General features: G+C 40.8%; 2 protein-coding genes across 2 annotated transcripts in view; one reads left to right on the top strand and one right to left on the bottom strand.

The window, feature by feature from the left end:
• SLC35A5 (solute carrier family 35 member A5) overlaps positions 1–23,941 on the top strand; it is a 162,866-nt gene that overhangs the window by 11,928 nt on the left and 126,997 nt on the right. The gene's annotated exons all lie outside the window — the stretch shown is intronic.
• On the bottom strand, positions 3,340–23,301 carry CCDC80 (coiled-coil domain containing 80). Its single transcript, XM_058019304.1, has 8 exons — positions 22,650–23,301; positions 20,367–22,267; positions 16,106–16,262; positions 12,092–12,228; positions 11,303–11,451; positions 7,983–8,086; positions 6,330–6,410; positions 3,340–4,338 (listed from the first exon to the last, which is right to left on the bottom strand). Exons 2-8 carry the CDS (start codon positions 22,257–22,259, stop codon positions 4,004–4,006), a joined length of 2,856 nt encoding a protein of 951 aa, XP_057875287.1. The 5' UTR covers positions 22,260–22,267; positions 22,650–23,301; the 3' UTR covers positions 3,340–4,003.

Here is a 23,941-nt window from a genome sequence, read left to right as displayed (position 1 = left end):
CTACCAACTTTGGCAGGTACTTTCAAAAAGAGTGAAAGTACTGTTAGCTTTAGATTGCTTTGCATTGATGTGAGCCGTAACATTTTACATGAATTCCAAAGACCTTTGCCTTGCATCAAGTGAGAACATAGAAATCAGCCAAGATCTTACTTCTAAAGACAGAGCATCAAATCAAAGATGAATATCTTAAAAACCATATTTGACCTTTGTGCATCAAGAGACAGGAAATTTGGAAATGACTGATATCAGCTATTATAAGGTGCATTTAGTTCTTACTTTCAACCCTTGTCCTGCCTAATGATTTTCTTTTCTGTAAATTTCTCCAGTGCTATCATGCTTGACTTATTTGCCAAAGTCTAGGTTGCACAAAGATATTGGTTATATAACTGTTGATCCAAGTTTTTACTCATGCTGCCAATTTGGTTCTGTCTAACATGTAGAAATCTTTCTGTTATCTTCAGGTTAGAGGTCTCAGAGAAATTATGTTGGAGGCCATGCAGGTTTCTTATTATGGTGAAGGAGAACTGTATATCCCCTTTGCAGCAACAGGAATATTAACTGATGTCTAAAAATGGGTAAGGATTTGTATCCACTTAGCAGTCACATAGGGTAAATAATAACCCAAAGCATAACATGCAAATGTTTGCAGCTGTGCTATTCATGGCAAAGATAAAATTTAGTGTATAGGTGAGATTTGTTAGAAAAAGTGACTGAATAATAGTCAGCTGGAGAACAGCCCTGGAGAGCCAGGGGGAGCAATTGTATGAAGTTACATGTTTCAGATAGATCATGTGAAATCTCACTTGATTAAGTACTTCCACTATATGGAAACTACTCCATATTGGAAAGCTTAACTTATATTCACTCAAAATTACGATAGGGAAATTTATGAGGATGTTTTTGGAGAGCAGCATTACTTTGGCACATATTCTTTAATGAATACTTTGGGCAGAGTGCTCTTGCTAAGCTTTGATTTAGAGCCCAGATTCACGAATGTTTGAACTTAATTGCTGCTAAGGGTGTTATGTTCCTCCCTCCGGGTTTGAGGAAATCGTTCACAAAACATCCCAGGAAGAGAGGTGTGTTCATGTTCCTCTTGCTTGTAACAAGTCAATTAAGGAAGGATTTATTTTGGTTAATTTCATCTATTTTGTGAATGTAGCAGCTTCAAAGACAGACTGTGGATGAAAACAGCCCTCTTGGAGCTGAATCAAATGCCATAGATATGTATAAGAAAAAAGACTTTCTTTATCACATAGAATCTTCCCACTAAGATATGTTGAAAAATTATCTTAGTCTCAGTAAATCTGTCCACAGAGTGATGCTGCAGGGGCAGATCCAGTGATCTGGATTTGATTTGTTTTGCCAAATGAAGTCTTCATTTGATGAAATGTAACTCCTGAATGCTTATAGCCTGCAAGATAACTACATGTTGTCGTTGAAATAATATTTTGGCTTGGTGCTCCTTCTAGCTTTGCTTTTAGTTTTTCATAGGGAAAAGTGGGTTGCAAAACCAGGATTTTAAATCATTGCTTTTAAGTTTCTGGATATTTTGTATCATTTTGTAATGAAGGCACAAATAGACACTAGAATGTAGAATAATGCAGATTCTTCTACAAATTCTATGAATATTTGGATGTGCAGTTTTGGTTAAGAGCCCATTCCTACCTCCCTTGATAAGTGGACAACTTGTTTGAAGTTGTCTTTTTAATGTAACTCCCCCTGAATGCCTAGGCAGGGTTTGGTACTTGCACAATTTGACTTTGAGTTTCAGACAGGGGTATAAAAAAAAGGCCATTTGGATCAGGTGCTGTACTCTTTTTAACGTAAGTTAACCCTTGCAGCACAGGACATTTAATTTGTGATTTGTAGTGTGAGTTAAAAGGGCTTTCATTTAAAGACTTTACATGAAAACAAGATTACAGGAAAGTTTAAATGAACACCTGAAAGAAAATGCTCCAAGGGTGTGTTTCTTTCTGTCTACAGGAGGTGCCTGTTAGGCATCTGGTATACTTTCCTCTGCTTTTGCTTTAGGCAAGGAAAGTTAGGCAGCAGACCTTGATACCGTAATGCAATGAGCTCTTGTTTTCTAAAAGTGAGCTACAGGACATTCCATTTTCTTCTAGAAACCCTTCCATCCTGTGATTCTTTTGGTTTTTTGAATTTCTCTGTCCACTGCTTTCAGCTGTGGAAGTGCTATTGTCACTGAGAGCTCAGAAGCTCTCTGCAAGCAGCAGTCCTCTCAAAATCATTCAGTTAAATGCCTTCCCCCAGTTAGCTCCAGTCACCTGAGAAAGGTTAGTCAGGAGCTGTACCCTGCACTGACTGGATGTTGTGATAGGGAGGGCAGCCTGCCCCAGAGAGTGACCAGGTTTGTACAGCTGGGGCCTTGTGACCATTTGTCTGCCCTTTTGGCATTCAGAAGGGCAAGTGATGCTTGACCCTTTGTGACTTAAGTTTCTAAAGAAAGCATCTGTTTTTGAGTGAACTTTTGTTTTATCCAGTTTTGTTTTCATCTGGGAAAAAAGGAATCAGGAAAATGGAAGAAGTCAAAATGGAAGGCATGGTCTAGCCAGCTTAAAGCTGTAACTTTTCCCTATTCCTGTGCTACTTCTGTGATAGCAATACCTAGTACAACTGCCCTGTTGTGTGCGTCTATATGTGATGTGCACCCACATCATGGATTATAAAAAGAAATATGATTGGTCGGGCACACCTTCAACCTCAGAAGTGACCAATATTCCATTATAAAGGCTGACATGGTATCTTCACTTAAAGATATTCCATAATCTTTCTGCTGCATCTTTAATATTTAGAAATCTAACCCAAATGACTAGAAACAATGACTATGCATGGTTGAAACCATAGCTATGCAAGCAGTTCCTGACACTGGTTTCAGTAGGGTAGAGTGGTGCTACAGTTCCAATGCCCAAGGACATCAATGAGAAGGGAGAAAAAAACCCATTTCTGAAAGTGTGGCAGAAATAGAGATGGTTTAGCAGATTAAATTAATCTCAAATACTTTTGTAAACATTTAATCCAGATCACTTTTGTAGGCAAGGGTATGAGCAGAAAAGGTAAAAGAAAATTTGAAATTTGGAGTAAGAGTTTAATTAAAAACATTATTATAGAGAGCTAGTTACACCTCATGAAAAATATACTTGAATGAGATTTCTTTTTCTGATGAAAATAATGCATTTCAGATTTCTGTATTTCAGACAGTGCTAACTCTGGTTGGTATGTCCACTTAGCTCTCATTAACTTGGATTTATCAGTGAGGTGGGCAGGACCTAAAAGAACAGGGACCCCAACTGAAAGAATAAATAGCCATGCAGTAAGCTTTGTAGTTAAGAACTTTATATTGTATTGTATTGGAACAGGTTCTGCCATAGCCATAAGTCTTATTTTCATTCATAAAGTCAGCTAATTACAATGGTAATGCACTGTAGAAGGGATGCTGTCTTTTTAAACATGGTGTTTCAAAAAGATTTTATTACTGTTGTTGTTATTATTAAAGAGCATGCCCCATGTTCTTTCTTAAATTTTTCTTTTCTGGGAGAGAACCAAAATGTGGTTTTCTGTTTTTCTTCAAAAGCATAATGAAATCTCACTTTCCAATAAATATTTTTTTTTCTTCCTTAGAAAAAGTAGTAAAAAGCACATTGTTGGACAATTGTAGTGCCCATGGGCTGGGGCTGTGGGATTCTTTTGTTTGGTTTTAATACAAACAGCACCTGCTTGATGGCCTTTGTTTATAAAGGTTTAAAAGTATAAAGGAGTCTTTATTGTTTAAAGCTTCAATGCTACTGGTTTGAATTGCTTCACTGTAAAGGCTTCTGCATTTTTTGAGAAGGCAAGTAACCAAAGTCCCTTGATTGAACAGCAGAGGAACGAGGCGTGGATATCTAGGTGGCCTGGGAAGATTTTCTGCAGCTGGCCACCTATTGCTTGGATAGCTATTGGAAGACAGACATGGGGGCAGCCAGAGGCTAAGTCACTCTGTTCAGTATGGATATCCATGGTGGTGACGGTAGTCATCTTGGTAGCCTTCCTGGTAGCCCTGGTGGTAGCTGTGGTAGCCATAGCCACCATACTCATCATCAGGGCACTGCATGCCCAGTGACTGCTGGATTGTCATTTCCTGGCGCCGGAGCTGCATGGAATCAATCAGGTCATACACAATTGCCATAGACCACATGGGAGAAGGATACCAGGATTTGACATTGCCATCTTTCCCCACTAGAAGCATGGAGAAATATTCGGGGCTAATTTGGAAATAATTCCGAATGTCTTTCACTAAGTTAGCCGGGATGTCTTCTCGGTCTACAGTTGAGCTTCCTAGAAAGTGATCACATAAAATCAGCATTAATGTTTTGTTCAGGAGATGATGATGATTTCTAGGTAAAAAAATTAGCAACGGGAGATAAGATACAGCCCAAGAGTTGGCAATATAAGATTCTTGTCATTTGCAAGTTCACATCCATTTCCTGTATCTGAAATGAAATTCCTTTGAACTAAGGATGTATTTTTAACAGCTTTTTAAATTTGAGTAAACTAACTTTTCCTTATTCTCTAGCTTGAAGCTACTGTAGTGTAATACATCTTTTTGTCACCCAAAATCCATTAATTTCTTTGATGTTTTTCAGCTTGGGTCACCAGTTTATGTATTGCAGAAGACATAGGAGGAAAACAGTAACAATGAAAGAAATTAAAATAATTGAAATGTGATAGAAGAATTGCAGGATATAGAGCCTCACTCTTGAACTGTCATGATATGTGCAGTATGGAATGTGGTAGATGTCATTTCCTCTTTAATGTATATGTTCTAGGGTAAATCTGGTGAACTCCAGGCTTTTAAGTGTGAAGTCTGTGTTGGGTAAATGAGTAGAAACTGTAAGACAGTAAGTAAAATAAGATCAGCGGGCACGTATGTACATAGTTGGCTTGGCAGCAGGACTCTTAACACTGTGGCACCTTGCCTTACAGACTTGAAGTTCTCTGAAAGAGGTCAGCAAGCAGGTGGTTAAGAGTGGCCTGGCTGATAAAGGCTATGTGAATTTTCAGAAGGCTTCCAAAGGTCCAATGATAGCATCGTTGAAGCAGAGGCAAGGTAGGAGTGAATGTCAGTGTTACTGCAGGGATGCATAGGGATTAAAAGTTCACCTTTTTTCCCACACAAGAAATAAGAGGAATCAAACAAAGGTATAGGGGCCAAATAAAAGGTACCTCTCTAGAAGCTCTCCCTGTAGAACACATGCTAGAAGTCAACATCAGTTCAAGGAGAGATTAGACAAAGATATGTTGATCTTAACAAATAGGAGCTATGAACAAGGTCATGAAGCCTCCAGTGAAAAATCAGTGGAGGCTGCAAGAGTGTTGATGGAAGAAGTCTGACATCAGCCTTCTCTGTTTATTTTTTCCTCATACATAGATTTAATATTCCTGTCCTGTAGAAGGACTAGAATGCTTTAATGCACAGAATAAATAAGCTGCTTTCTCTTTGTTCCTCCACTGATGGAGGCAGTTGTTTGGATTAGGTAGCAGAGGAACCCACAGCATTTGACAATGATTAAGGATTCTCTTAAGGATCTACCTGGAAGAGTATTCTGGGATGCAAGGGGAGTACTAAAGAGAGCTTATAAGAAAGATGGAGAAAGACTTTTTACCAGGGCCCAGAGAATGAACAAGAGGTATTAATTTTACACAGAAACAGGGTAAATTTAGATTAGATATAAGGAAGAGGTTTTTTAGGATACTGGTGGTATGACCCAGGAGCAGGTTGCCCATGTGGATGTTCTGTCTCTGGAAGTGTTCAAGGATAGGTTGGATGGGGTTTTGAGGAACCTGATGAAGTGAAAGATGTCTCAGCCCATGGCAGGGGCTTGGAACTAGATTATCTTTAAGAGGTCCTATCCACTCCAAGCCATTCTATGAATATAAATGAGGGATCCATAGAGGAGAATCTGCTGAGCGTGTGTTCTATTAGCCCTGCAAACTCTTGAGCATGTAAACAGGCACAGACATTCCTGTCTTTGACAGCAAGGCTGGCAGAAGAGCATCCTGGGAAATTCAGGATTTCATTTCGCAGGAAATCAAAATGTGAGGTGAACCTCAGATATTTATGCTTTTCTTTCCTGAAGAACCTATAAAATATTTACCCCAGAAACGCCAAGAAAGCTTTTTGTTTTTGTGTCATCTTATTTCTTAAAAGAAACAAAACAGGAAAACAATCATACTCATTCCTCTAAAAGAATTACAGCAAAGAAGTATTCAGCACTGTAAAATGCCCTTCATAGGTAGTACTGAAGAAACTGTAAACAGTCACTTACCATTAATTGGATACAACTCTAAGACACCTCCAATGTCTTCTCCAACTCCCAGCAATTTGAGGATTGTTATGTGGCGCAGACCTGTGGAGGAAATAAAGGTTTTGGTTCAGACCAGATCTTTGGGCAGATTTCAGTTTAATCAGCCAGGTCTGTTCTTGCTATATTAGGGCCCAGTTTCAGCCAGCCCTCCAGGAGAATTACTGATTTCTATGGAGTCCCTGCCAGTCAAGTAATCTGTCTCAAACATAAGGATAAGCTGATGTGTTGAGTAAATGTGCTATCAGTTGCATACAGCTGTTCCAAGGACAGCAGCATGGTGATGTGATTCTGTAGCATATGGATACAAGCATCAGAATCACCAGTAAATTGCAGAGGCCGTTCTCCAACTCCAGGATCTTCCTACACTGTTTTCTTGACTAGTAAAGCTTTTCTTATCATACACACAGCAAAAAATTATTTAGAAGCAACATAATCTATGCCAGTTAAACTCTGAATGACTACAGGGAATAGCTTATGACAGATACTTCTTCCATTTGTTCTGCACAGAGGCTTGGACTCTGTTACCTCTGCTTTGAAGAAAGACCTTAGGGACAGCAGGAACTGTTCATGTAACATGAGTCAGTACAATCTAAAAAATCTTTGATGTAACTGCTTTTATTACTTGGAGGTAAGATGCTTGGAAACATACCACTCAGTTAAAAGTGCTTAGTTGATAAGGGCTTTAGAAGCTCACTGGATTATGTTCAAGCTACCAAAGGGTGGGGATACTCAAATGTTTTGACTACATTTTATTCTTCAGAAAGCATTTTGCAGTGACCCATGTTGCAGTTTACGTCAGTACTTTCCAAATGAGGTCATGCTGATGCTCTGAACGTAAGCCAGGTGATTATGAGTTAACCATCATACTGTGCAGATCTCCCTTCTGGTGCAATTGAAATGCATTGAAATAGCAGCTGTTCAAAGGGACCTGTTTTGTTCTGTTGAAGGACTTGAGTCCAGACCCTGTATGATGTGTGCATTGCTATGGACTTAAGGAGTAATTCTCTCTGCACTTCGTGGCATGAAGACAGAAGAGTACCTCTGGGTCTTCCCCTTAGTTGTCTCCTGGAGGAGCCCTTCTCTCTCCACTGACTATGTAGGTGGACCTTAAGTACCTAGTTATGGGTCTGGGAGGGCCTTTATTGGATTGAAAAGGATTCTGTTAATATTCTTACAGATTTTGGCAATGAAGCAGTAAGGAAAAGAAAAAAACCTTGGTGTCCATGCATTTCCCTGATGCCTGGCCTAGTTTGCAGTTGGATTTTAAAGGATCTGCCCTTACCAAAGCATTTTCCTTGTCAAGTTGTGCAGTACCAAAACAACTATTAGTCTCCTGAAGTACAAGCCAGAAGAGAAGGTTTGGAGTGCTAGTATTTTCTGGTACTTGAGTTTAATGTTTCAAAAATGATTCCAGGGAATCCTTTGTTTAGCTGACTTAGCCACTAGTGTGCTGTACTACCTGCTTAACATAACCTTCCATTTAGATCTGGAGGAAGGTTTTCAGTTGTCAGACTTTAGACTGTTCAGGTTCAAACTTGAGCAAAGGAACCGTGGTGACATCACCAAGGAAGGATGCGGTTTGGGGGAGCAAGAATATAATTCCTTCTGACTCACCAAAATTGCAGGCTTGTCCACTGAGAGCAGCAAGCTGCTGGGAATAAGCCCAGTCTTCATCACTGGGAGCAGAGATCACCACCAGGCGCCTTCTCCATCGGAACCTGAAAAGAGAGTGTGGCCAGGCATGGTCATGACATGTGACTCAAGTCCTCTTAGTGTTTCTGTTTTCTGTAGGCTGATGTATGTCAAATCTCTCACAACTTCTAAGTAACAGCTGGATGGGAAATCTTCCCAGCTCTGTCCATCACTTGGAGAGGATAAAGTTTTGTTTGAATTTTACAGCTTGTTTTGAACTTTACCCGTCCAAAACTTTCAAAGAAACACCTGCAGTGCTGCTGCTTCACCAAACAAGCACTGCAAAGTTTATGATCTTTGCTCAAAGCCCTTCATAGTTCCAGCAGTATTGAGAAGTGTATATTCAAGAGAGAAGGATTCCTGTGGAATTCCTCACTAGGCATTTAGCTTTTACATCATTCACCACTGCTGGAACTGCACAGTTATTTTGCAGTCCAAGAGCTGTCTGAGAATTAGGGTGGATCTTCATTTCAGACATAACTCATACTTCTGTGTAAATAAACACTGACCTCTTTTTTCTTTCCTGCACCACATTTGCTCAAAATACCTTCAACATGGCTCTAAATCTAAACTTGTTTGTAAGTGTGTGGTTGTGTCAGCCCATAGCTGTATAGGGCATGCATGGAGCAGTAAGTAAGATAGGTCTTGGAATCCTGCTTTAATAGGGACTGCACCATCTACCCAAGATTTTGCATAAGGATCTCCTTTCTTTCCTGTCAAGGAAAGGCAGTGCCATAGGGACACTTAAAATTTTTAAAAATTCTAACCTCTAGAGGTTTTTAATACTCTCTCAACAACTTGTTTTTGTTTTTTAAATATAAGTACTTCTTTGCTTAACCTAAATAAATCAGATTTATAGGAATTTGCAAAGCTGCAGAGATATTTTTACAGCAGGAAATGATCTTTTAAATGGATGCAGATGTTACTCTGTTATAATAATAGCCTGCTTTTCTGCTGTACCATGTGAGATCTCAAAATGAAGGCTAATGCAAAGAGTCAATTCTGCTTCACTTAAGAGAAGCTGAAGATAAGGTGGGACTTGCTCAAAGTCAGAGAAGAAGTTGTTAGAAGAGCAGGGCATACTGATGTTTTTTTACAACTATAAAAGTAAATCCTTGAAAAGCAAACCTCAATTTTCATCTTTCTCAGGAGGAACAGCAAAGAAACATGAATGTGCATGTGCAGTTAAGTGAATAGGAATGAGAATCATTAAGGATCACATATGTGATATGAAGAAAAGGAGGGAAATTTTGTGTCATTGTTCTGCAAATTGCGAACAAAATAATATTTGTGCTATTTTGTATAGAAAAGCCCCTGGTTACCTATGAACAATGAGTGAGAATGTGGCCATTGGATCATATTTTGCCTAGGGAAAACCTGCAAGTCACTTTAAGATACTTTTATATTTCTTTTTGGTTCTGTGTTTTTTTTTTTTTTTTTTTTTTTTAATATCTCATTTGGAGTTACACAGTTACACAGAGCTGAAAAGTGTTGAAAGCCATTCAAGCTGTTTATTCCCCTACCCCAGGAGCACTTGGTGTGCTCATCTGGGACTACATCTTAGATATGAATTCAGTTGGTCCTTCACAGCTGTTAGTTCATCAACACTAATGTACAGATTTCTGCTTTATTTCTGACATCAGAAGTCATGGACCAATACTCCTGACAAATCTGCCAGACCCATCCCTTTGTGGATCCTTTCTTCCTCTTCCACCTGTTTTGCATCCTGTTCTCATGTGTGAGCCTGGAGAGCAGCACAGCCAGTGTCTAGATCTACAAGGGAGACTTGCCCCCAAACTTAAGGTTTTCCTCCTTCTACATGGCTTTTAAGCATTACTCAAGCTGGTTCTGGCTCTCGTGGTCTCCTTTCACACCAGACAGGTTTGTAAGAACAAGCTCTGGAAGGAGTAACACCAGGGAGATGATGCCAGGGCTCTTGTTCAACTGGGAACATGATACGGGACAGAGCTGGAATTAATTTTACTGGGAATCTGACCAGTTAATGTAGCTAGAGAAGTCCACCCAATATTTAAAGCCTGATGCTTGTTTCACAGACAACAAGCATTCTGTGCAGCAGCAGTTCTGTTTATAGATGCAACATTCTGCCTTTTTTGTGCCCAGTTTTCTAATGTGTGTTTATTACTGGAGCTGTTTCCAACCAAAGAAGGATTTGAGGCCTGTCCCTTTCCAGTATACAAGATCTTTCTTGTGCTGATCAGCTGTTTCCAAACTGTGGTTCTTCTTGGTGGTCTCAAGGATGAATCACTGGGACCTAAACAGGAGGTGGTGAAGTGGGTGGGGTGGATCTTGTTAAAAGTTCTCTTTCTGTTGAAATGGCCATTGAATTTTAAAATGTTTATGAACAAACAACTTATTCATTTACTTGTTGCTCCTTTCCTCCTTGTCATAGTCTATCATGCTGCCTCACTAATTTTAAAGCTTATTTTTAAAGCTTATTTTTAAATTAAGTGTATTGCCATGCATTCTCATAGTAGGTGACAAGGATGCAGTTGTAACAGGTAAGGTCTAGAATGATGGGTAGCCCTAATTTCATGTCAACTATCCTGTGGGCTGTAACTGCACAGCTCTTCTATGGGTCTGAATGCCCACAGTCCAGATACATTTATTGCCTGGAATTTAGGTCTCAGGGTAGAGATGCATGTAGAGATTGCAGAAACAAAATTGTCTTTCTGTAGAAGGTCTCTGACATTTTGCAAAAAACATCTGCAAGACCTTTAATAATGTGCATGACTAATACTGGCAAAGACAAACTGTTATCTCAAGCAGGATAAGAAATAAGTTATAGAGAATTAATTACTGATTTGAGCTACATGGGAGGGATTAGAATGGAATTAATGAGATTGGGATGGTTGATGATCAAAACACATAAACACTATGCTTCCTACATTCAAGACACGGAGCTAACATCTGTGAATTAATCCTTATTTGTTCTTCTAATACAAATCAGTTTTATTAACTCTATGTCATGATGGGGAAACTGAGGCCCTGAAAATCAGTGTCCAAGGAAGATGTAGTTTGTCAGGAAGCATGCTTCCTGTCTTTCAGCCTTCTACACAAGACTACGTTCAGCTCTGGCTGCATCTCCATATTTGTTTAACATTGTAAATACTGTGAAATCTATATTTTAAAATTCCAGAAATAGTTACATGAGTATTTTTCTGGTAATAATAATTAGTAGATAATTAGTGGAACTAGCAGTAGATAAGAACAGAAGCCAATACCTGGATAAGAAGCTCTCAAGGGATTGTTTCTTATCTTCTTTGCAGACAATGCCCTCTTTTTTCTGTCTTTCCATGTCTTTAATTCGTGATTGGAAGGTGTCAATCAAATCAAACACAGACTTCATTGCTATGGGTACTTCATAGTATTGCTGTCAAGAAAAAAAAACAAGACAGGTGGGTAGGAAGATGCTCCTATTAGCAGTCTTTCTGCATGTATCACAGCACTGTAGGACATTTGGAGATCCAAGTATTCTAATTTGCACACAGGCAACAGGGCCTAAAACAGATCAGAAACTAGGAAATATAATTGTTTTTGCAGTCAGACTTCCCTTTGAAAGTGTTATATTTTCAGTATTTGCCCAAAGTGATAAAGCCAGGACATTGCAGTTGTTATATCCTTTTGTAAGGCCATTCAAGTAGAGGATTGTCTTTATGTAATGTGCTGTCATCCTGTTGAGCAGCGAAACTGTGTGTTTTAGAATGACAGGTACTACATTAAAAGCCTGTCAGGTGTGAGGAGGTTCTGTTCCTCATCATTCCACCAGAAACACACAATTCCTGAGATCCCCTAAGTGCAGAAAATGAAGATAGCTACCTAAGTTCTGAAAATTTTGCTTACTTTTGTTTGTTCTTTTGCTTGTCCTTGAGCAATAACCAGATCCTGCATCAGTATCTGATGTGCCTCACAGGCAAGTGAAGTGTAATTTCCTAAATTTTTCAATTTTTTTTCATATGTTTCCAATGCATTTTCTTTCAAAAGAGCTGAGTTCAAAGAGTTGAAACCCTCACCTTGACCTTCATGTCAGTGTCTGTCAACACCATGAAGAAGTCATTGTAGGTCATCCCATACTCTTTCCTCAACTCACTGATGAGCTGCTGGTCCACAAGATCTTCATCTTCTATCACTTTCATGGGCTTTTCATTATCTTAATGTGAGGCAAAGGAGAAATAAAAATAGTCATGGAATCACACAGCACTCTGCCTTTAATTTTGCCTTATAAGAAAAGGGAAAATTCATTTCTCAGAAGCTCTCTTCCTGCTGCATATTCAATGTATTATAAACCATATGTGTGAACTTTTCATTCATATGACTTTTAACTGTCTAGTTTTCCATCCCAATAGTCTTTGAAAATCAGATGATCCTAGGACTCATGCACTTCAGTATTTGTCATTTGTACATTCTTTTGAGAAATCTTGCTTTTTCCTGGAAAGATCTTTGAGATTTTTTCAATATGCTCATACATGTATATGCATGTACTAATCATTTTACGAGCTCCTGAAATGTAGCCACTTCTGTAATTGAAAATAGAAATTTTGACTATGTGCACCATGTGCAAATGAAACAGCATAGGTGATTTGGGTCAGTAAAATATAGCTAGAACAGCTTGAGGTAGGCCAGGAAAGTAGAGTTAACCTTACCAATCTTAAAAATTTACATGCAGTGACTATAAGAAACCAGAAACTGTTACACGTCTTGAATGCTGCAGTGCTGGCAGCACACCTCTTTAGATACCCCACTTTGGCACTCTTCCTCCTTCTGCTTGCTGATTCTAGCAGCCTGACAGGCAAAAAGTTAGTTTTGGCAATGACTTGTACCTACTCAGTGGTCCACTCTAAGAAAACATTCTGAAACAATGAGAAAAAGACTTCTGAAGACAGAGATTTGAAGACAAGCCTGTGGAGCTACTGAGGTTCCTTACATCCTGTGCAACCAGGGTGCATTGCAGTCAACTCCTGAAAGTCTCCGTGTCCTCAGCACAGCTCCATACAACTGCAGCAGTGCTGAAACAAGCCTCCATAGTTGTAAGCCTGGAAATCTAAGGACAGGCTAAACCACACACCAAGTGAAATGTTACCTGGGCACCAAGAGCTTGCTAACCTGCCTATGCCCTGTGACACCACTATGAATATTATATTCATCTCCTCACTTAGAAATCTCAGCCATGGCTTAAGCAACCTGCCTGAAGTCAGAAACACAGCAGGTCATCAAGAGATGGAATACAGAGGTACAACTTTTCAGTCCCTTGGTCCATAATTATTTGTCAGCAAATAGAGATGTGATTAATTGATCCACAACAACACGAAAGATTTTAGTCATTATACAGCAAAGCATTTAAAATTGTTTTCTAAACATACAGGGCTTTTAAGGAGCATACTGATCTGATTCAAATTTTGCAGTAGATCCATCCTGTGTAGTGTATAGACTGAATGAAACTTCTGAATTAAAATTTTGGGAAAATGTCTGAATTAGAATCTGATCTTTAGATTTCACATCTTGAGCCCACTGCTTACAAAAAAAAAAAAAAAAAAAAAAAAAAAGCCAAGCCAGAAAATATTAAAATTTGGTTATAGTTATCATGCTATATATCTAATTTATATGAGTTTTCATTGTTATATGTACCTCATTTCAAAGTTTTATGAAGAATTAACAAGCAATGCTATTAGCTTTTGATTGGATGTATTGCAAGATGTGCTAATTGGTTATCCACTTCATAAATATATCTAAATGTGCTTGATGAGTGAGATTTATGTATTACTAGTGGCAAGTATGACCATTAAAACTTAGACTAAAAGTTCATATTTAAAAGCAAAGACTATCGCATTGGCCTAGATGGAGATGGAAAAATGAAAAAGTTGCTTTTGTGAAATGTGATGGAAAACAGCTAAGGTACAGGAGTAACTTAGACCAACTGACCTATGGCACCTTTCTGCTTTAAACTCTAGGTATCAATATGAAGTTTATTAGCTCTTTAGAATTTTCTTTTTAGGAGATTTTCTTTCAAAACTTACAATGAGAGGAAGAATATTAAATTACAGAGTGATACACAAAATTCTGTATCAAGGAAAAAATAATACCACAAAGGCTGACCTGCCTTTCAAACTTGGAAACATATTTCTGTGGAGAAAAAGGAAGTTAATCTAGTTGCTTCTTTCCTTCCAAGTCACTGTTTGTCCCTGACACCCTCCTCATAGAGGACGTCTGGGATTTGCATGAAGATCCACCAGAGCTGAGACTGTGCTACTACCTGCAAAGTCCTTACTGTCTTTGCTTTTTCTCTGAAAGAATGGATAAACATTTCTCCATACATCTTTGGCAGCTAGACAGGCTGGGAAGATGATTTATCTCTAGAAATAATTCCAATGAGGTTACAAAGCAGGTGGTTTTAGCAGTGCAGTGGCCTGATAGATTAGATGCTTGCTTTGATTGTAGGACGGGTAGCCAGGGGCTGATGTTTAGTTGATTAAAGCCCTGTTTCTCACGGGGAAAAGAAACCACATTTGCTACCTTGGTCTGAAGAGAGGACCTCTGCAGTGACACTCAGCTTTTGTGTCATTCCAGTGGGAAAGTGGGAAATATTCCCTGGTATCAGTGTGAGCTAATCTCAACCAGTGTCACTGAGGTCTTTCATTGACCACTTCTAAATGTGTTTGAAATTTCAAGTGAAAAGTCTTTTCTGTTGACTTTTCTGTTATTGTCTTTTGTATTTCAGTCCCAAGACGCAGCACTCCTAGTAGACCTCATCATGCTGGGTGCTCAAGCTTCTCACTACAGAAACATACTGTGTACAAAATGTTTCTTAGGAGCTTTTGCTGCCTCTGATGCTCACAGAGAATGAGCCTTGAAGAGGCCATACAAACAGGAAGGGTAGAGGAGAAAGGGAGGTAGAACAGAAAGATATTTGTATTATTTATTCGTATTGCATTTATTGCTATAAAGCTCAGGATTTGGTGTTTTGGACAAAATTGTAAGATGAACTTCATGTAAGGTTTAACCTATGCCCTTCTAAAGCTCCTGTTTTTCTTCAACAATTCCTCATATGAGAACTCAGCTGTTATATACTCTTATGTGGTTTGGGGAAAGTTTGGATGTAGGTCAAGGCTGAAAGAATATAGTCTGTGTCAGAGTGAATGTCTGAATATTAGCCAGACTAGAGCTAACTATAATCCTAAACAGTCCACTGACAGGCAGATGGATCTAGGTACACAAAACGTGACCTTGAGTAACCTTGGCCTGATGTGGCAAATCCTGTACTGCTCCAGATTTGTCAAGGAGGTGCACAAATGGACAGTCTGGCAGGATTTGTGACTCACTGTCACTCAGAGACACAAGGCTAGATCCTTTCCCTCTGAGAGTAGCAGAGGCACAGCTGGAAGCCAGACGTAAATCTGTGATCTTCTGGCCATTTCTGTGCCAGACCTGAAACACCCTGCAGCTGGTCAAGTCCCGAGCTTTCTGTTCCATCACACATTTTTTCCCAAAGTTTGGTAAAACCAGATGAACTTTGAGGGGAAAGATGTGGTGGACTTGTAAGCAAAATTAGAAGCTTTTATTCTATTTGGAGTATAGAATTGTTGAATATTTGTATTTCTTTGGCTTCATCCAGCAAAGCACTCACAGTGGTGTTAACCTTTAGATTCAGAAAGAAATGAGATGATTCAATGATTCAAGAGATACCTAAGCTTAAGTGCTTTGCTGGACTGCAACCTGAAGTCTTTGTCCAGCCACTGTTGTTACAAAAGGACAGGTTTTCACTGGTTTGATGGGTACTTCCCCAGGACATGAACACTGACAGCAGTTGTTTCAAAGCTATCTAAGAGAGATGGATGCCCAGTGTCACCTGTCTACATGGAAAATCTGAATGTGTGTGAAGAAGGTAGCACTAAATATATCTAGATGAACTACTTTTCAGGTCCTGCATAATCTTAGATTTTGACCCTGGGGGTCAAAAGCTGGGGTGATTTTTCCCATTGCTGTCTGTATTGTGCCCATGAGATGGAAGGAAAGTATTAAAAGGAAAAAACCTAGCTGGAAGTGGTCAATTTTCATGCTGCTGTTGTTCATGGTGCCGAAAATCGTGATGACTGAGATCTTCCTGGTTGCCATCTTGCAGAAGCTCTCCAGATACTCGTCTCGCTGCTGGACGTACATGGTGTTGTCCGCCTTGGGGGTTGTGATCAGCTGGTTGGTGGCAGAGACAAAACAGTTTGTTTAGTATAAGGAATGAAGCAGGTGATTATTTAGCTGAAGGAGAACCAGTGGCAGTCTGCAAGGTGGGCTTTCTTTCCCATAAAGCTGTTATTTATTTCTGTTTGGAGTGTACCCTCATGCCCAGGCCTGACCCAAAGCCATTCAGTCAGCTGCAGGAAAACTTTTGGAAGCAGGTACAGCTGGTTGCAATTGCACGAGCTCCTCTGCTGCTTCTACCACAATGCTGGTAGAAGAAATATCATGATATTTTACAAAAAGCCACATACTCTCCTTTTATCCCTTGCTCTGTTAGGCCCACCAGGTCTCCCTCACAGCCTTCAGTGATGCTCTGACTCACAGCAGCTGCTCTGCCCTCATCCCACAGTCCAGGCAGGGCTCCCGTGCCTGTTTTGACTGCCAAGGGGTGAGTACAATTAGGGCTACATGAGTACTCATGTAATTGATGGCCATCTAGCATGACCTTGAGTTCTTGCTAAGGCCCCTGTGACTTCATTTGAAAATAACTGATTTTGCTTTTCTTTGTTCTAAGCTACTTTGATGTCTTATGGGACTTACACTTGCACAAAGGCACAGCTGTGGGCAAAAAGGAAGATGAACAATTACAACAACAGAAGTATAAAAAGCTCTACATACTACAGTGCTTACTTCAAAGCCTTTAAAGATTGCAAAGATTTAATTTTAAAAAAATTTAGAGCATACAACTCAGATCCTTATCAGTGACGGAGATGAAAATATTCCAGGGAAGGGGTGCGCATAACAACATTCAGTCATCCTACGCAGTAGTTTCCAGCAGAAGATTGCTAGGAATAATGCAACTCTAGCACTGTAATCATTCTAACTGGCAGCAGTGAACTGCAATCAAACACCTGCCAAATACAAAGGGAGCTGGAATATAGACTCAAGTTTTATGATTTAAGGTCACAAATAATCACCAAAATCCTTCAAATACAAATTTATGCTTTAACCTGTAACAGGAGTAATAATTTTCTGGCTGCCTTCTGAAGTTTGTTGGGCCTGAAGGCTAATTTTTACTGTACACTCATTACAAATCCAGTTCAATGTAAAAACATTTCTAGGCTTATAAAATCTGCCTCTCATTTATGCAAAGACCCCTGGCATGACTACAGCTTTGGGACATGAAGGTGAATGAGAGTGATAGATAGAAAGGGGATTTTGTTTCAGGGTTACAGTATGTGAAACATTGCTTTTAAAATTCATACAAAAAAGCTTCAAATAAAAAAAAAGGATTATGAGAAGGGTTTGAGGACTGAGATGAAAAACAGACCATTGGTTTATATTGTCTCCTCCTTCTTTTGGAGGTCATAAGCTGGAATGCAGAGTCAAGCCTGAATCTGATCTGCTTCATCAAACCTTGTAGAACAAAGCAGATTTCCAACCAAAGTTTTGTGCCAGGTCTGTTTTAACCCAGGCTGTTTGTGCACTGTCTCTATCAACAGAATCACAGGATGGTTTGGGTGAGAAGGGACCTTCAAGATCATCTTGTTCCAACCCTTCTGCCATGGGCAGGGACACCTTCTACTAGACCAGGTTGCTCAAAGCCCCATCCAGCCTGGCCTTGGACACTTACAGGGATAGAACATCCCCAACTCTCACTCTCCATCTTTTTTATAAGCTCTCTTTAGGTACTGTAAGGCTCCTATAAGGTCTCCCTGGAGCTTTTTCTTCTCCAGGGTGAACAACCCCCACTCTTTCACCCTGTTTCCAAAGGAGAGATGCTCCAGTCCTCTGGTTATCTTCCCGTTCCTCATTTGCATGCGTGCATGTGTGTGGGTGGGTGTGCATATGTGTTTATGTGCATGTGGGTATATATGGAGTGTTACAAAAAAACTGTCAGCTTGCATTTCGTCAGCACAGAGAAATAAACAAAAAACCCAAACTCACAAGGCCAAAATTTCTAAACATTTGTAAGACTGCAACAAAACCTCCACCATAGAGAGGTGAGGCTGTTGGACTAAAAACCCATACAGTTTTTTCAATTTCTGCACTTGGGACCTATATTTGTCATTAATTGAACTTAACCCAGAATAGATTTCAAAGTCCCAGATGTTTGAAATTCACACAGAAATCTGAAATTGTTAATGACGTAGAGCTTAAAACCCCATGTCCTTCTTAAAAGATGTTTGGAACAGCACTGAAACAATGTCCTCGGAAGCCAGTCTGAAAGAGAAAAGTACAGCAAAGCAATGGGGATCAACTTGGGTAGAGCTGCTTCTACAGAAATGTGGGCTAATTTTCTAGAGAGGGAGTTTAAGGACTCATGAATGACAGAGTTAATTGTAAGGATTGTTCCCCTAAGGGAACTGAAGAGTTTGATTGGAAGGAATGCAAATAGGCATGTGTGGGGATTCAAAGAAACTTGAGAAATTCTTTGTTTTCCACATGGCAATGAGAAAATAGAGTTTAGCCATTGTTTTTACTAATAACCAAACCAAACCTATTCTTCAGGGAGCTTCAGAGTAGGCAGGTTGAGGATGTAATTAGATTCAGGAAAAGTAAGGTGTGGCATGGCATAATCATTTGTCTTCGGTGAGTTCTGGCCTGATAACCTGAGATTGTGCAACTCTTTTCTCAGATATCCAGCTGTGAGGTGGCCCAGTATCAGAAGGTTCACATTTCAGACAATCCTTTAAGTTGCCAGGACTGTGGTGATCTGACATCTGTGAGATTTACTTTTGGCTCTTTTATTTTCAACTTTGTTTATATTTGTCCTGATGCTACCTATATTCTTGGAAACCACAACATTGAGATCAAATTTCAAGGATCCCAACTTCTACAGAGAGAAACTTCTACAGTTTCTCTCTCTGAACTTTTGTTTTGGCTAAATATTAGTAAACAAGTAACTAATAGGCATTATTTGCAAAATTCAGTCAAGTTGAATTTTTTCAAACATATGGCTTTTTTCAACTTCTATGCTAGCTCTGCACATTCCCTACACCTTGAAGAATGGGGATGTGGAGAAGAAAGTTGCCTTGTTTTCAGGCCCATGAATCATCAACAGAATGAATCATTACATTCCAACGGTTGAAATATTAACTTGGCATCTTAGCTTGGCACCTTAACTATTTGTACTGGAATATGGAGCATGAAAGTCAAAGGCATTTGTGACAATGTCTATTGGACAATAACTGTGAAACAGACCAGCTTGCAGCAGGATAATTGCAAGAAACCAGCTCCCACAATAATATTTTTAAAGAAATGTTTTCCAAAGTGTACCCTTCAGGATATGTGTCATCTGCCAGAAAAAACATTTGTACTACAACTAAAACTGTTTCCTGTCCCAGGTGAAGTGGTTTTTATAAGTAGTTGGAAAAACATACAGTGCTATGAAACCTGGGGACGAGTAACTCCAGACCATGCTGAAGTTCTCAGGCTTGAAAACTTACTGGAATGTTACAGTTTAATACAAATAGCAAGAGAAAAACCCCAACCAAAATAAAGTTTGCACAGGATCTCTGAAGATGTCTTGGAGATCTGAATGCCAAATTCCCATCAGATCGTAATCCCAAATTCCCCATCCCTCAGGGCACCTGATCACACGCCTTTGTGCATATCCTCAGTCAGATGGGCACTAGTATTGCCAAGCCAACTGGCTTGCTTCCAGCTTTGGGACACCAGCACCAAGACAAAGCAGGTGTGCCAGCTGGCAGGACATGCAGAGCACTGAAATGTGGTAACTTTGGCAAGCACCCCAAGGTGATGAATGGATGTAATCCACACTGGAACCTCATTTTATTGATCTTAATGATACAGATCCTGACACCTACATATCCACTGGAAGCAAGATAATCTGATGGCTGTACGGTGGCTCATGGAAGTGGCTGGGAACAGATTTTATCCTAATGTCTGGGTGACTGATTCTTATACTGCATGTAAGATTTCCAATAGAAGGCTTTTGAAAACAATAATTTAGGTCTACAAATTTTACCTCTAAAGACAAAAGCACCAGAAAAGAGTACTGGAAGCCCACTTTAAGCTTATAGTTCCACATACTCCTACTATGAGGGAGATAAGACTTTATTTAGGTAATAAAATTCAGATTAATGAATTACTTACAATGAGTCTCCTCTTGCCTTCAAAATATTCCAGGAGGTTAGTTGCTGATTTCCTGGGAGGCTGTAGGAAAGTCTTCTTGTTGGACTTGGGGAAATCCTCATTCTCAGTCCTGCTTCCTTTCTTCTTCTTACTGCGGTCTTTGTCCTGCTTGCTCTTTTTTTCAGCTTTGACCTTCTTGGACTGCTTCTCACTCTTCTGCTGCTTGTCAGGTCTGTCCTTCTTCTTCTTCTTCTCAGGTTTATCCATTCGGTCATGCTTCTTCGATTCCTTTCCTTTCTTTTGGGGAATATTTCCTGCTGCAAACTGTTCCTCTAAATGGGAACTAGCAGGCTTGCTCTGGTCATATTTATCTTCATACTCGTTACTGAGTATCTTTTCTTGAGTCATCTTTTTTGGTGGTTTAGTCTTAGTTGGTTTGTGTTGCCCAGGTGTGACATTCAGGTCCCTGTGGTTAAAGTCCTTTCTATCAGTTCTATTATCTTTAAATCTACTCACACTTGCCTTTGTGTAGTGCACTGAGGGAGGTGTTGGGGGTTCCGTGAAGCTGTCGTAGCGGGCAGCCTTGTTTGGCTTCCGTGTGGCTGCCGGTGGTTTCTCCTGGGGGCCACGCTGCCGGTCCCTGCGGTTTGTTCTCCACAAAGGAGAGTAGAAGTGCTCAGAGGCTGTGACTCGTGGCGTGGTGGCATCAGGGGCTACTGGCAGCCTGTGGTACTCTGTGGTGGAATGTGACTTCGTGGTCCAGGTCCTCTGTGTGCTGGGGAGGGGTGTAGTTGTTGTTGTAGACCGGCTGGCTGTTGTCACTGCGTGGCTGGTAGCACGAGTAGTTGTGGTGGTGGGAGGGAGGGTAGTGGTCTTTACTGTGGGCAGAGGAGTGGCCACTGTGGTTGTCATTGGTTTCCTCACTGTTTTGGTCCTTGTTGGCTGATTATTGGTCTTCCTCGAATCCTCCTTCTTTGCTGACACCTGGACATGTTCACTGCCAGGGGTAGGCTGCACGGTGCCCCCATTATTGCCTTCCTCAACCACTTGCCCCTCCACCCCAGCTGCTTTGCATGTCTGGATGAAACCCTTCTGCCTCATCTTCTCAATTTTTCTGATGGGGTTCTGATCAATTACTTCGTACATGGCCTCTAGCCTGACTGGATAAGGATACCTTTCCTCCGTTTGCAGGGTTTTCTTCAACAGTACCATGCCAAATTTCCCTTTCTCCAGTTTCAGAAAGCTCATGAGCTTAGGGATGAGGGCAGGATCCAGTGGCTGTTCCAGAATTTTTCCTTCATTGGTTATCCTTCTAACTTTTCCCCCTTCTTCCCCTTCTTCATGGAATAACACAATCTGCTGGATGTGCCTCTCAGCCAATTCACAGTAAACATCATTTTTCAGCAGGCTCATCATGAGCCGGTAGTAGCCCTCAGAGGCATGGGGGGCAGAAATGACCCACACCCGATTTTTCCCTGCAAAGCTGGCCAGGACATTGGGAGAACTTGACCCTGAGGGGAAACGTACCCCTCGTGACTGGGTGGTAGAGGATATCCCTTCATCCTTAATCATCTCAGACTTGGGGTATTTGGCTGCAGCTGTGAGTTTCTGTACCAATCTCACTCTGGTCCCTGTGCCCCTGGCCTGGGAGCGTGCTTCCTCTTGCAGGAGATTGGTGGGTGGCTTTGGAGGCGCTGAGGAATCCCTCTTGGTAACAGGGTGTCGAGGACTTGGGCTTGAATTCTTCAGGGATGCTCCAGACCTTCTCAGAAGGCTGCTTGAAGCCCTGTAAGCCAGGGGCACTTTCCGAACTCCATGGCTCCCCCTTTCCACTAGCCTCTCTGTCCTCTCAGAGCCACACATTAACCATGCTGCCCACAGCAGGGCTAAGCTGAGAGCTGGCCTCCAGTTCATTGTGCAATCTGTGTTGGGGGGGCGGGGAGAAGGAGAAAAATTAGATGTTAACAGTATGATGATGTCTTGCACAAGTGATTAAAACTGCAAAGCACAGGCTGGTTATTTAGTGTGATTTTTAAGTGCTTAATTAAACCTCAGTCCTGCCCTAGTGGCTTTGTAAGTTTTACAGTTATTTTTGGGAGAAACACAGAATGGATCTCTTTAGGAAAAAATGAGATCATCCTTCTGTAACACGATACTGTCTATCTAAAACGACACCGGGATCTGCATCCTTCTCTCTCACTCTCCCTGTTTCTCTCACACTCTCACTGTACACACATGCAAAGACACACAGAGGAAGGGTCCCGGACAGAGAGCAGAAAGACAAGAATTTGACTTGAAACTTACACTCTCAGGGAAGTTCCCCTGCCAGAGACGAGTTCTCACGTCTTTTTCCTTTAAAAGGAGACCAGTGCCATACAGCTTTACTGTTGCTCAGTGATTTATCTTTGCGCAGCCCAACAGGTCGCAGAGCCTGTTGTGTGTCTTTTAACTTTCTTCTTCACCTTCTTGACAGGCGGGATGAGGTTAGCGGAAATTTCCTTTGTGATCTCTGCTTCTCCATTTACCTGCAGGTCTGGATTTTTGCTGTACCGGTTACCCACACAGGCAGCGATTTCATTTAAGAAAAGTGAACTTCTGGTTGCTCCGAATCCCTCTCTTTTAAACTTCCCAAACCTCCTTCCCACTCCTTGCTTCCTCAGTCCCGTTCAGCTCCTTTGTTTCCAGAGAGGAAAGCACCAGCACTAATGTATTTTCCAGGCTGAAGGAAAACACAGGAATGTGATGCTGAAAAAAACCAACAGCGGACGCTTCCCTTTCCCCTTTCTCCACGCTTTGACAAAAGCAAATTGTAAAACACTCGTCTTTTTTTTTCTTCTTGGCTGGCCGCGGTCCCAGGAATGTCAGGGCAACCCCAGCCCTGCTCCGAAGCAGCCTCAGACAACGGTGGCCACTGGAAATGGGGGAAACTTCACTCAGGATTTAACAGCTCAGCAGAACCCGCCTCCTCCCCACTCTGACACAGCGAGGGAGGGAGGAGGAGGAAGGCTCTGGGGGCTGAAACACTGCACAGCATCACAGAGCACTTCAGAGAGGGTGACTCCAGCCTTAACTCTTTCCTTCACTCTCCCGTGTTTCATCCCAGCTCTCCCGTGTTCGCCGACCTCAGCCTTTTCTTTCCTCCCACCAAATGGACACTGTCTGGATAAAAAAGTATGTTTCTCCATCAGTCTCAATAACAGCTCTGGTGTTTAAGAATTATTATGTTAAATCTCATTATTTCTGCCTTCTCTTTCCCCTTTCCTTGTTTTTATGGCTTTCTGGGAGTTTCTCAGTGAAATACAATTTTTCTCCACTTTCCAACCACTTTCTCTTTCAGGTCCTCATGTATGTCAGTATATTCTTTCCTCAAACATCACATGGGCATGACTGTTTGTTAATTTATAGTTTTTAAAGAGACCGGGTTGTTTACTGTTGTGCTAAAATTAGAGTCATATCTATTTCCTATGAATATGCACAAGCAGTGGAAAAAAAAGAAGAGAAAAGGTACAAAAATACCTATAGAGACAAGGGTAAAGGCAGGGTCATGTCCTTTGCTCTCCCTTCATGGTCTAAATGACACCATTCTATTGAGCTGA

Source organism: Melospiza georgiana, chromosome 2 (assembly GCF_028018845.1).
Source record: "Melospiza georgiana isolate bMelGeo1 chromosome 2, bMelGeo1.pri, whole genome shotgun sequence".
NCBI classification, from domain to species: domain Eukaryota; kingdom Metazoa; phylum Chordata; class Aves; order Passeriformes; family Passerellidae; genus Melospiza; species Melospiza georgiana.
This window is presented reverse-complemented; position numbering and strand designations above follow the sequence as displayed.